This window comes from Petromyzon marinus (genome assembly GCF_048934315.1).
Source record: "Petromyzon marinus isolate PM22_M1 ecotype Great Lakes invasive population chromosome 75 unlocalized genomic scaffold, UKy_Petmar_22M1.pri1.0 chr75_unloc.1, whole genome shotgun sequence".
Classification (NCBI taxonomy): Eukaryota; Metazoa; Chordata; class Hyperoartia; order Petromyzontiformes; family Petromyzontidae; genus Petromyzon; species Petromyzon marinus.
The window spans coordinates 649,481-665,329 of record NW_027422613.1 but is presented as its reverse complement, the minus strand read 5'-3'; the positions used below and the strand labels follow the sequence as shown (position 1 = coordinate 665,329).

Genomic DNA, 15,849 nt, shown 5'->3' with positions numbered 1-15,849 from the left:
GACAGACAGACAGAGAGAGACACCAGCAGAGAGAGACAGACAGACACAGAGAGAGAGAGACACAGAGAGACAGACAGAGAGAGACACAGAGAGAGACACAGACACAGAGAGAGACACCAGCAGAGACACACAGACAGACACAGAGAGAGACACACAGACAGAGAGACAGAGAGAGAGAGAGACACCAGCAGACAGACACACAAGCAGAGAGAGACAGACAGACACAGAGAGAGACACCAGCAGACAGAGACACAAGCAGAGACACACACACACAGAGAGAGACACCAGCAGAGAGAGACAGACAGACAGAGAGAGACACAGACAGAGAGAGACACACAGACAGACACAGAGAGAGACAGACAGACATAGACAGAGAGAAAGCAGAGAGACACACAGACAGACACAGAGAGAGACACAGAGAGAGACACACAGACACAGAGAGAGACACCAGCAGAGAGACAGACAGACACAGAGAGAGACACCAGCAGACAGAGACACAAGCAGAGACACACAGACACAGAGAGAGACACCAGCAGAGAGAGACAGACAGACACAGAGAGAGACAGACACACAGACAGAGAGAGACACAGACAGAGACACAGACAGAGACACAGACACACAGAGAGACACCAGCAGAGAGACACAGACAGACAGAGAGAGACACAGAGAGAGACACAGACACAGAGAGAGACACACAGACAGAGAGAGACACCAGCAGACAGAGACACAAGCAGAGACACACGGAGATACACAAAGAGAGACACACAAGCAGAGACACACAGACAGACACAGAGAGAGAGAGACACCAGCAGAGAGAGACAGACACAAAGACACAACGCGAGACAACACAGACAGACACACAGAGAAAGACACACAGAGAGACACACAGAGAGAGAGACAGAGAGACACACAGACAGACACAGAGCGAGACACCAGCAGAGAGAGACAGAGACACGGAGAGAGACAACATAGACACATAGACACACAGAGAAAGACACACAACATAGACACAAAGAGATAGACACACACAGAGACACACAGAGACACAGAGAGAGACACACAACACAGACACACACAGAGAGACACACAATATAGACACACAACACAGAGCCACACAACACAGACACACAACACAGAGACACAGAGAGAGACACACAACACAGACACACAACAAAGACACACAACATAGACACACAACACACACAGAGACACACAACAAAGACACACAACATAGACACACAACACAGACACACAGAGACACACAACATAGACACACAGACACACACACAGAGAGACACACAACACAGACACACAACACAGACACACAGAGAGAGACACACAACACAGAGACACACAGAGACACAGAGAGAGACACACACACAGAGACACACAGAGAGACACACAATATAGACACACAACACAGAGCCACACAACACAGACACACAACACAGAGACACACAGAGACACAGAGAGAGACACACAACACAGACACACAACAAAGACACACAACATAGACACACAACACACACAGAGACACACACAACAAAGACACACAACATAGACACACAACACAGACACACAGAGACACACAACATAGACACACAGACACACACACAGAGACACACAGAGAGACACACAACACAGACACACAACACAGACACACAGAGAGAGACACACAACACAGAGACACACATAGACACAGAGAGAGACACACACACAGAGACACACAGAGAGACACACAACACAGACACACAACAAAGACACACAACATAGACACACAACACAGAGACACACAGAGACACAGAGAGAGACACACAACACAGACACACACAGAGACACACAACATAGACACAACACAGACACACAGAGACACACAACATAGACACACACAGAGACACACACACACAGAGACACACATGAACGAGAGGCGGGGGTTGGGTTGGGGTTGGGCTGAAAACAAAATAAACTAAGTGAAACCGCCGAGGCATTCGAGACCTAACTCTCCTTCCACGTGATGCCCGCGAGTGCCGATACGTGCCGCCGGCGACGGGCCGACACTCCGGGAGCACGGCCCACGTGGTACGAGCCCAGGGCACGTGACGTGTTAAAGGGGAGCTGTGGGTGAGGCTCTTGCTCGCTGGGGGGGTGAGGGGGACATCTCTCCACCCCACCACCACCACCACCACCCCCCCACCGAGGGGTGCGTGTGTGGGGCTAACCCCGGTGCGGCTGTCAAGTCAGCAGCGTGAGCGTGTCACTTCGCAGAGTGGGTCAGACTCGCCACACTCGCCACACGCGCAGAGAGAGCCATAGACTCACCACACAGAGAGGGCCATAGACTCACACATAGAGAGAGCCATAGACTCACCACACAGAGAGGGCCATAGACTCACACATAGAGAGCGCCATAGACTCACACATAGAGAGCGCCATAGACTCACACATAGAGAGAGCCATAGACTCACACATAGAGAGAGCCATAGACTCATCACAGAGAGAGCCATAGACTCACACAGAGAGAGCCATAGACTCACACATAGAGAGCCATAGACTCGTCACACAGAGAGCCATACTCATCATACAGAGAGCCATAGACTCGTCACACAGAGAGAGCCATAGACTCATCACACACAGAGAGCCATAGACTCATCACACACAGAGAGCCATAGACTCATCACACACAGAGAGCCATAGACTCACACATAGAGACCCATAGACTCACCACAAAGAGACCCACAGACTCACCACACAGAGACCCACAGACTCACCACACAGAGACCCATAGACTCGCCACACAGAGACCCACAGACTCACCACAGACACCCACAGACTCACCACACAGAGACCCACAGACTCACCACACTCACCACACAGACACCCACAGACTCACCACATAGAGACCCATAGACTCACGACACAGACACCCACATACTCATCACACAGAGACCCACAGACTCACCACACACAGACACCCATAGACTCACCACACAGACTCACCACACTCACCACACAGAGACCCACAGACTCACCACACAGAGACGACCCACAGACTCACCACACTCACCACACAGAGACCCACAGACTCCCCACACTCAGCACAGAGACCCACAGACTCACCACACAGACTCACCACACTCACCACACACAGAGACCCACAGACTTACCACACTCACCACACAGAGACCCACAGACTCACCACACAGAGACCCATAGACTCACCACACTCACCACACAGAGACCCACAGACTCACTACACAGAGACCCACAGACTCACCACACTCACCACACACAGAGACCCACAGACTCACCACACTCACCACACAGAGACCCACACTCACCACACAGAGACCCATAGACTCACCACACTCACCACACAGAGACCCACAGACTCACCACACAGACTCACCACACTCACCACACACAGAGACCCACAGACTCACCACACAGAGACCCACAGACTCACCACAAAGAGACCCACAGACTCACCACACAGAGACCCACAGACTCACCACACAGAGACCCACAGACTCACCACAAAGAGACCCACAGACTCACCACACAGAGACCCACAGACTCACCACACAGACTCACCACACTCACCACACAGAGACCCACAGACTCCCCACACTCACCACACAGAGACCCACAGACTCACCACACTCACCACACAGACTCACCACACATAGACCCACAGACTCACGCCCCGTGTTCATTTCCGGCAATGATTTTTTTATTGTTTGTCCGAGTGAAATAATTTCAATCCGTAAAAACCCCCCCTCAGCCCCTCCCTCCCTCCCCCCCCCCCTGTTCACAAAGACAAGAACGTCCCCCCAATCCCCGTGTAGCCCAACGCAGCCTGGAGGGGAAAGCGTTGGGCAACGCACGGACTACCCCGCACTGTCTCCTCTGTGGCGATGATGTTCACGACACCACCACCACCACCAACAACAACAACACACTCATATATATCACTCATATCACTCACTCACTCATACACTCACTCACTCATATCACTCACTCACTCATATCACTCACTCATACACTCATACACTCACTCATACATATCACTCATCACTCACACACTCATATCACTCATATCACTCACACACTCATATCACTCATATCACTCACACACTCATATCACTCACACACTCATATCACTCACTCATACACTTACTCACACACTCACAATCACTCACACACTCATACCACCCACACTCACACACTTATATCACTCACACACTTATATCACTCACACACTTATATCACTCACACACTTATATCACTCACACACATATCACTCACACACTTATATCACTCACACACTTATCACTCACACACTTATATCACTCACACACTTATATCACTCACACACTTATATCACTCACTCATACACTCACTCACACACTCACAATCACTCACACACTCATACCACCCACACTCACACACTTATATCACTCACACACTTATATCACTCACACACTTATATCACTCACACACTCACACACTTATATCACTCACACACTCACACACTTATATCACTCACACACTTATATAACTCACACACTCACACACTTATATCACTCACACACTCACACACTTATATCACTCACACACTTATATCACTCACACACTCACACACTTATATCACTCACACACTCACACACTTATATCACTCACACACTTATATCACTCACACACTCACACACTTATATCACTCACACACTCACACACTTATATCACTCACACACTCACACACTTATATCACTCACACACTCACACACTTATATCACTCACACACTCACACACTTATATCACTCACACACTCACACACTTATATCACTCACACACTCACACACTTATATCACTCACACACTCACACACTTATATCACTCACACACTTATATCACTCACACACTCACACACTTATATCACTCACACACTCACACACTTATATCACTCACACACTTATATAACTCACACACTCACACACTTATATCACTCACACACTCACACACTTATATCACTCACACACTTATATCACTCACACACTTATATCACTCACACACTCACACACTTATATCACTCACACACTTATATCACTCACACACTCACACACTTATATCACTCACACACTCACACACTTATATCACTCACACACTTATATCACTCACACACTCACACACTTATATCACTCACACACTTATATCACTCACACACTCACACACTTATATCACTCACACACTCACACACTTATATCACTCACACACTTATATCACTCACACACTCACACACTTATATCACTCACACACTTATATCACTCACACACTCACACACTTATATCACTCACACACTTATATCACTCACACACTCACACACTTATATCACTCACACACTTATATCACTCACACACTCACACACTTATATCACTCACACACTTATATCACTCACACACTCACACACTTATATCACTCACACACTCACACACTTATATCACTCACACACTTATATCACTCACACACTTATATCACTCACACACTTATATCACTCACACACTTATATCACTCACACACTCACACACTTATATCACTCACACACTCACACACTTATATCACTCACACACTTATATCACTCACACACTCACACACTTATATCACTCACACACTTATATCACTCACACACTCACACACTTATATCACTCACACACTTATATCACTCACACACTCACACACTTATATCACTCACACACTTATATCACTCACACACTCACACACTCACACACTTATATCACTCACACACTCACACACTCACACACTCACACACTCACACACTTATATCACTCACACACTTATATCACTCACACACTCACACACTCACACACTTATATCACTCACACACTCACACACTCACACACTCACACACTCACCACCACCCACCACCCTCCCCCTCCCTCTCCCCTAGTGACGGTGGTGGCCCCTCTCCTCGTGCCGCTTGCCGCTCGCCTTCCGCGGTGCACGGTGGTCTCGGGACGACGATGACGACGTGGCGGCCCGCTCACCCCCACGCTCACCCCCACGCTCACCCCCACGCTCACCCCCACGCTCACCACCACCACGCTCACCCCCACGCTCACCGCCACGCTCACCCCCACGCTCACCCCCGCGCTCACCACCACGCTCCCCGCCTCTCTCGCCCCCACGCTCCCCGCCTCTCTCTCCGCCTCTCTCGCCCCCACGCTCACCCCCACGCTCACCACCCCCACGCTCACCACCCCCACGCTCACCACCCCCGCGCTCACCACCACCACGCTCACCACCCCCGCGCTCACCACCACCACGCTCACCCCCACGCTCACCACCACCACGCTCACCACCACCACGCTCACCACCCCCACGCTCACCACCCCCGCGCTCACCCCTCCCTCCGCGGCTGCGGCTTCGCTCTTTGCCGAACGCCGACGCCGCCGACGACGACTCCCTCGAACGCCGTCGCCGTGACGACGACGACGACGACGCCCCCCCGGCGGTTGCCGCCGGCGACCGGGACGGAGATCGCCGTGACGACGGCCGCTTGGAGGGGCCCCCCCCCGCAGCAGCAGCAGCAGCCCCCCCGCGGCTCCGCCCCTGGGCCAGGGTCTCGTTGCACTCGGCGTAGGCACGAGGAGGAGGCGGCGGAGGCGGTGGTGGAGGCGGCGGAGGCGGTGGAGGCGCCGCCCTCCTCACTCGCGTCTCGCCCACGCAGCCCCCGCCGGCCGAGGAGGACGAGGAGGAGGAGGTGGACGAGGAGGAGAGTTGTTGTTGTTGTTGCTGGGTGGTGGTGGTGGTGGTGGTGGCGTTGTGGTGGTTGTGGTGGTTGTGGTGGCTGCTGCTACTGCTGCGGCCGTGGTGGTGGTGGCGGTTGTGGTGCTGCTGCTGTTGTTGTTGTTGTTGTTGCTGCTGTTGGTTGCTGCTGCTGCTGCTGTTGTGGTGGTGGTGGTGGTGGTGCAGGAGGTGGTGCAGGGGAGGGGAGGGGCCGCTGCCCGAGCCGGAGCTGATGGAGGCCGAGCGGCTGTGGGAGGGGAGACACGGGGACAGGGTGGGAGACACGGGGACAGGGTGGGAGACACGGGGACAGGGTGGGAGACACGGGGACAGGGTGGGAGACACGGGGACAGGGTGGGAGACACGGGGACAGGGTGGGAGACACGGGGACAGGGTGGGAGACACGGGGACAGGGTGGGAGACACGGGGACAGGGTGGGAGACACGGGGACAGGGTGGGAGACACGGGGACAGGGTGGGAGACACGGGGACAGGGTGGGAGACACGGGGACAGGGTGGGAGACACGGGGACAGGGTGGGAGACACGGGGACAGGGTGGGAGACACGGGGACAGGGTGGGAGACACGGGGACAGGGTGGGAGACACGGGGACAGGGTGGGAGACACGGGGACAGGGTGGGAGACACGGGGACAGGGTGGGAGACACGGGGACAGGGTGGGAGACACGGGGACAGGGTGGGAGACACGGGGACAGGGTGGGAGACACGGGGACAGGGTGGGAGACACGGGGACAGGGTGGGAGACACGGGGACAGGGTGGGAGACACGGGGACAGGGTGGGAGACACGGGGACAGGGTGGGAGACACGGGGACAGGGTGGAGACACGGGGGAGAGACACGGGGACAGGGTGGAGACACGGGGGAGAGACACGGGGACAGGGTGGAGACACGGGGGAGAGACACGGGGACAGGGTGGAGACACGGGGGAGAGACACGGAGGGGATGGGAGACACGGGGACAGGGTGGAGACATGGGGGAGAGACACGGGGACAGGGTGGAGACACGGGGGTGGAGAGACACGGGGACAGGGTGGAGACACGGGGGTGAGGAGACACGGGGGTGGGGAGACACGGGGACAGGGTGGAGACACGGGGGAGAGACACGGGGGGGGTGGGAGACACGGGGACAGGGTGGAGACACGGGGACAGGGTGGAGACAGGGAGACACGTGTTAGACGTTGCACATGAACAGCCCTCTTAATCACTTGCAGGTGAGTTGTGGTGAGTTGTGGTGAGCCATGCGGTGAGTTGCGGTGAGTTGCGGTGAGTTGCGGCGAGTTGTGGTGAGTTGTGGTGAGTTAGTGGTGAGTGAGTGGTGAGCGAGTGGTGAGTGAGTGGTGAGTGAGTGGTGAGGGGGTGCAGAGCGGGCGGTGAGTGAGTGGTGAGCGAGGGGTGAACGAGTGGTGAGTGGTGAGCGAGTGGTGAGTGAGTGGTGAGTGAGTGGTGAGCGAGTGGTGAGCGAGTGGTGAGCGAGTGGTGAGTGAGCGAGTGGTGAGTGAGTGGTGAGTGAGTGGTGAGTGAGTGGTGAGCGAGTGGTGAGCGAGTGAGTGGTGAGCGAGTGGTGAGCGAGTGGTGAGCGAGTCTCACTGTCTCTTGGGTGAGCGCGAGCGGCTGTGTGAACGTCTCCTGGACTCCCTCTGCCTGTGAGACACACAGTGAGACACAGATACACAGTGAGACACAGTGAGACACACACAGAGACACACACAGAGACACACACGGTGAGACACAGAGACACAGAGAGACACACACAGTGAGACACAGTGTGAGACACACAGTGATACACAGAGATACAGTGAGACACAGTGAGACACACAGTGAGACACAGTGAGACACACACGGTGAGACACAGAGACACAGAGAGACACACACAGTGAGACACAGTGTGAGACACACAGTGATACACAGAGATACAGTGAGACACAGTGAGACACACAGAGACACAGTGAGACACACACAGAGACACACACAGAGACACAGTGAAACACACACAGTGAGACACACAGTGAGACACACACAGTGACACAGTGAAACACACACAGTGAGACACACAGTGAGACACACACAGAGACACACACAGAGACACACACAGAGACACACACAGAGACACACACGGTGAGACACAGAGACACAGAGAGACACACACAGTGAGACACAGTGTGAGACACACAGTGATACACAGAGATACAGTGAGACACAGTGAGACACACAGTGAGACACAGTGAGACACACACGGTGAGACACAGAGACACAGAGAGACACACACAGTGAGACACAGTGTGAGACACACAGTGATACACAGAGATACAGTGAGACACAGTGAGACACAGTGAGACACACACGGTGAGACACAGAGACACAGAGAGACACACACAGTGAGACACAGTGTGAGACACACAGTGATACACAGAGATACAGTGAGACACAGTGAGACACACAGAGACACAGTGAGACACACACAGAGACACACACAGAGACACAGTGAAACACACACAGTGAGACACACAGTGAGACACACACAGTGACACAGTGAAACACACACAGTGAGACACACAGTGAGACACACACAGAGACACACACAGAGACACACACGGTGAGACACAGAGACACAGAGAGACACACACAGTGAGACACAGTGTGAGACACACAGTGATACACAGAGATACAGTGAGACACAGTGAGACACACAGAGACACAGTGAGACACACACAGAGACACACACAGAGACACAGTGAAACACACACAGTGAGACACACAGTGAGACACACACAGTGACACAGTGAAACACACACAGTGAGACACACAGTGAGACACACAGTGAGACACAGAGACACGCACAGAGACACACAGTGAGACACACAGTGAGACACACAGTGAGACACAGAGACACACAGTGACACAGTGAAACACACAATCACCCACCCACACACCACACCCCAACACCACACAACCACCCACCACACAAACCACACACCACCCACACACCACCCACACACCACCCACACACCACCCACACACCCACACACACACCACCCACACACCACCCACACACCACCCACACACCACCCACCCACCCACCCACCCACACACACACCACCCACACACCACCCACACACCACCCACACACCACCCACACACCCACCCACACACCACCCACACACACACCACCCACACACCACCCACACACCACCCACACACACACCACCCACACACCACCCACACACCACCCACACACCACCCACCCACCCACACCCCACCCACCCACCCACCCACACACCACCCACCCACCCACCCACACACCACCCACACACCACCCACCACCACCCACCCACACACCACCCACACACCACCCACCACCACCCACACACCACCCACACACACACCACCCACACACCACCCACCCACCACCCACCCACCACCCACCCACACCACCCACCCACCCACCCACACACCACCCACACACCACCCACCACCCACACACCACCCACACACCACCCACACACCACCCACCCACCCACCCACACACCACCCACCCACCCACACACCACCCACACACCACCCACACACCACCCACCCACACACCCACCCACACACCACCCACACACCACCACCCACACACACACCACCCACACACCACACACACCACCCACACACCACCCACCCACACACCCACCCACCCACACACCACCCACACACCACCACCCACCCACACACCACCCACACACCACCACCCACCCACACACCACCCACACACCACCACCCACCCACACACCACCCACACACCACACACACACCACCCACACACCACCCACACACCACCCACTCACTCACCCACTCACCTACCCACCCACCCACCCACTCACCCACCCACTCACCCACTCAACCATCCACTCACCCAACTACTCACCCACCCACTCACCCACCCACCCACCCACTCACCCACCCACCCACCCACCCATTCTCCCACCCACTCACCCACTCACCCATCCACTCACCCACCTACTCACTCACCCACCCACCTACTCACCCACCCACCCACCTACTCACCCACCCACCTACTCACCCACCCACACACCACCCACACACCACCCACACACCACCCACCCACCCACCTACTCACCCACCCCCACACACCACCCACACACCACCCACCCACCCACACACCACCCACCCCCACACCCACACACCACCCACCACCACCCACCCACACACCACCCACACACCACCCACCCACCCACCTACTCACCCACCCACCCACCTACTCACCCACCCACACACCACCCACCACCACCCACCCACACACCACCCACACACCACCCACACACCACCCACACACCACCACCCACCCACCACCCACCCACCCACCTACTCACCCACCCACCCACCCACCTACTCACCCACCCACCCACCCACCTACTCACCCACCCACACACCACCCACCACCACCCACCCACACCCCCCCACACACCACCCACCCACCACCCACACACCACCACACACACCACCCACACACCACCACCCACCCACCACCCACCCACCCACCTACTCACCCACCCACCCACCCACCTACTCACCCACCCACACACCACCCACCACCACCCACCCACACCCCCCCACACACCACCCACCCACCCACCCATTCTCCCACCCACTCACCCACTCACCCATCCACTCACCCACCTACTCACTCACCCACCCACCTACTCACCCACCCACCCACCTACTCACCCACCCACCTACTCACCCACCCACACACCACCCACACACCACCCACACACCACCCACCCACCCACCTACTCACCCACCCACACACCACCCACACACCACCCACCCACCCACACACCACCCACCCACACACCCACACACCACCCACACACCACCCACCACCACCCACCCACACACCACCCACACACCACCCACACACCACCCACACACCACCACCCACCCACCACCCACCCACCCACCTACTCACCCACCCACCCACCACCCACCTACTCACCCACCCACACACCACCCACCACCACCCACCCACACCCCCCCACACACCACCCACCCACCCACCCATTCTCCCACCCACTCATCCACTCACCCATCCACTCACCCACCTACTCACTCACCCACCCACCTACTCACCCACCCACCCACCTACTCACCCACCCACCCACCTACTCACCCACCCACCTACTCACCCACCCACACACCACCCACACACCACCCACACACCACCCACCCACCTACTCACCCACCCACACACCACCCACACACCACCCACCCACCCACCCACACACCACCCACCCACACACCCACACACCACCCACACACCACCCACCACCACCCACCCACACACCACCCACACACCACCCACACACCACCACCCACCTACCACCCACCCACCTACTCACCCACCCACCCACCCACCTACTCACCCACCCACACACCACCCACCACCACCCACCCACACACCACCCACACACCACCCACACACCACCACCCACCCACCACCCACCCACCCACCTACTCACCCACCCACCCACCCACCTACTCACCCACCCACACACCACCCACCACCACCCACCCACACCCCCCCACACACCACCCACCCACCCATTCTCCCACCCACTCATCCACTCACCCATCCACTCACCCACCTACTCACTCACCCACCCACCTACTCACCCACCCACCCACCTACTCACCCACCCACCTACTCACCCACCCACCTACTCACCCACCCACACACCACCCACACACCACCCACACACCACCCACCCACCCACCTACTCACCCACCCACACACCACCCACCCACCCACCCACCCACACACCACCCACCCACACACCCACACACCACCCACACACCACCCACCACCACCCACCCACACACCACCCACCCACCACCCACCCACCCACCTACTCACCCACCCACCCACCCACCTACTCACCCACCCACACACCACCCACCACCACCCACCCACACACCACCCACACACCACCCACACACCACCCACACACCACCCACACACCACCACCCACCCACCACCCACCCACCCACCTACTCACCCACCCACCCACCTACTCACCCACCCACACACCACCCACCACCACCCACCCACACCCCCCCACACACCACCCACCCACACACCACCCACACCACCCACACACCACCCACCTACTCACCCACCCACACACCCACCCACCCACACACCCACCCACACACCACCCACACACACCACCCACACCACCACCCACCCACCCACCCGTTGTTGTTGTTGTTGTGAGGGCTGCGTCCGCCCGACATCGCCGCCGCCCCCCCGCTCGGCGTCCCCACGCCGCTGCCGCCCCCCCTCCTCCTCCCCCCCCCAGCCTCCCCCCCCACCTCCCCCCCCGCGGCCCCTCCCCCCCGCCCGCCGTGTCGGCGTCCAGACGCCGCTTGGCCCCGCGGAGAGCGGCCGGAGAGAGCCGCAGCAGCAGCGATGGCGGCAGTGACGTGGAGGCGGTGGAGGCGGTGGAGGCGGTGGAGGCGGTGGCGGCTGAGGCGGTGGAGGCCGAGGCGGTGGTGGTGGTGGTGGTGGTGGTGCTGTGAGCGGGGTCTCTGGGTGATGCTGGAGGCCGTGGGGGGGTGAGCGGGGGGGTGAGCGGGGGGGTGAGCGGGGGGGTGAGCGGGGGGGTGAGCGGGGGGGTGAGCGGGGGGTGAGCGGGGGGGTGAGCGGGGGGTGAGTGGGGGTGCGGGGAGAGACACACACACACAGACACACACACAGACACACACACACAGTGACACACACACAGACACACACACACACAGACACACACACAGACACACACACACAGTGACACACACACAGACACACACACGCGTTATTAGCAGCAGCAACCATTCGCCCGTGTCTCTCTAGCCCCGTGTCTCTCTAGCCCCGTGTCTCTCTAGCCCCGTGTCTCTCTAGCCCCGTGTCTCTCTAGCCCCGTGTCTCTCTCCCCGTGTCTCTCTCCCCGTGCGTCTCTCTCCCCGTGTCTCTCTCTCCCCGTGTGTCTCTCTAACCCCGTGTCTCTCTCTCCCCGTGTCTCTCTCTCCCCGTGTCTCTCTCCCCGTGCGTCTCTCTCTCCCCGTGTCTCTCTCTCCCCGTGTGTCTCTCTAACCCCGTGTCTCTCTCTCCTCGTGTCTCTCTAACCCTGTGTCTCTCTCTCCCCGTGCGTCTCTCTCTCCCCGTGTCTCTCCCACCCGTGTCTCTCTCTCCCCGTGTGTCTCTCTCCCCGTGTGTCTCTCTCCCCGTGTCTCTCTCTCCCCGTGTCTCTCTCTCCCCGTGTCTCTCTCTCCCCGTGTCTCTCTCTCTCTCTCCGTGTCTCTCTCTCCCCGCGTCTCTCACTCCCCGTGTCTCTCTCCCCATGTGTCTCTCTCCCCATGTGTCTCTCTCCCCATGTGTCTCTCTAGCCCCGTGTCTCTCTCTCCCCGTGTCTCTCTCTCCCCGTGTCTCTCTAGCCCCGTGTCTCTCTCTCCCCGTGCGTCTCTCTCTCCCCGTGTCTCTCCCACCCGTGTCTCTCTCTCCCGTGTGTCTCTCTCCCCGTGTGTCTCTCTCCCCGTGTGTCTCTCTCCCCGTGTCTCTCTCTCCCCGTGTCTCTCTCTCCCCGTGTCTCTCTCTCTCTCCGCGTCTCTCACTCCCCGTGTCTCTCTCCCCATGTGTCTCTCTCCCCATGTGTCTCTCTCCCCATGTGTCTCTCTAGCCCCGTGTCTCTCTCTCCCCGTGTCTCTCTCTCCCCGTGTCTCTCTAGCCCCGTGTCTCTCTAGCCCCGTGTCTCTCTCTCCCCGTGTCTCTCTCTCCCCGTGTCTCTCTCTCTCTCCGTGTCTCTCTCCCCGCGTCTCTCACTCCCCGTGTCTCTCTCCCCGTGTGTCTCTCTCCCCATGTGTCTCTCTCCCCATGTGTCTCTCTAGCCCCGTGTCTCTCTCTCCCCGTGTGTCTCTCTAACCCCGTGTCTCTCTCTCCTCGTGTCTCTCTCTCCCCGTGTCTCTCTAGCCCCGTGTCTCTCTCCCCGTGTCTCTCTCTCCCCGTGTGTCTCTCCCCGTGTCTCTCTCTCCCCATGTGTCTCTCTCCCCATGTGTCTCTCTCTCCCCGTGTCTCTCTCTCTCCCCCCGTGTCTCTCTCTCCCCGTGTCTCTCTCTCCCCGTGTCTCTCTAGCCCCGTGTCTCTCTCTTCCCGTGTCTCTCTCTCCCCGTGTCTCTCTCTCTCTCCGTGTCTCTCTCTCCCCGTGTCTCTCACTCCCCGTGTCTCTCTCCCCCCGTGTCTCTCTCCCCATGTGTCTCTATAGCCCCGTGTCTCTCTCTCCCCGTGTCTCTCTCTCCCCGTGTCTCTCTCTCCCCGTGTCTCTCTCTCTCTCCGTGTCTCTCTCTCCCCGTGTCTCTCACTCCCCGTGTCTCTCTCACCATGTCTCTCCCCGTGTCTCTCTCTCTCTCCCCGTGTCTCTCCCCGTGTCTCTCCCCGTGTCTCTCCCCGTGTCTCTCCCTGTGTCTCTCTCTCCCCGTGTCTCTCTCTCTCTCCCCGTGTCTCTCCCCGTGTCTCTCCCCGTGTCTCTCCCCGTGTCTCTCCCCGTGTCTCTCCCCATGTCTCTCCCCGTGTCTCTCTCCCCGTGTCTCTCTCCCCGTGTCTCCCTCTCCCCGTGCGTCTCTCTCACCGGGTTTGGACGCTGGCGAGAACCTTCCGGGGGTGCCCGGGTTAGGCTCCAGGCAGAATCCACGCTCCCTCAGCTTCAGCTCCTGCAGCTCCACGCGGCAGCGCTCCACACAGCTCTCGAGGTGCTCCAGGCTCGGCTACGGAGAGACACACACACACACAGATACACACACACACAGATATACACACACACAGATACACACACACACAGATATACACACACAGATATATACACACACAGATATATACACACACAGATATATACACACACAGATACACACACACACAGATATACACACACAGATATACACACACAGATATACACACATACACAGACAGATTTACACACACAGACAAGCACACACACACA

The 15,849-nt window shown here is 57.5% G+C and overlaps 1 protein-coding gene across 1 annotated transcript; it reads right to left on the bottom strand.

The window, feature by feature from the left end:
- Positions 1-1,995: 1,995 nt before the first annotated feature.
- On the bottom strand, positions 1,996-13,177 carry LOC142908161 (uncharacterized). Its single transcript, XM_076058452.1, has 4 exons — positions 13,074-13,177; positions 8,405-8,458; positions 6,314-7,047; positions 1,996-2,057 (listed from the first exon to the last, which is right to left on the bottom strand). Exons 1-4 carry the CDS (start codon positions 13,112-13,114, stop codon positions 1,996-1,998), a joined length of 891 nt encoding a protein of 296 aa, XP_075914567.1. The 5' UTR covers positions 13,115-13,177.
- Positions 13,178-15,849: the final 2,672 nt, after the last annotated feature.

Bases quoted from the DNA above. Each gene is read 5' to 3' on its own strand.
- LOC142908161 (XM_076058452.1), bottom strand. From the start codon at position 13,114: ATGTCGGGCGGACGCAGCCCTCACAACAACAACAACAACGG. The intron at 7,048-8,404 runs GTGAGACTCGCT...CCCCTCCCACAG, and splicing joins TCGCGCTCACCCAAGAGACA to CCGCTCGGCCTCCATCAGCT. The intron at 2,058-6,313 runs GTGAGCGTGGTG...GTGCTCCCGGAG, and splicing joins TGGTGGTGAGCGCGGGGGTG to TGTCGGCCCGTCGCCGGCGG.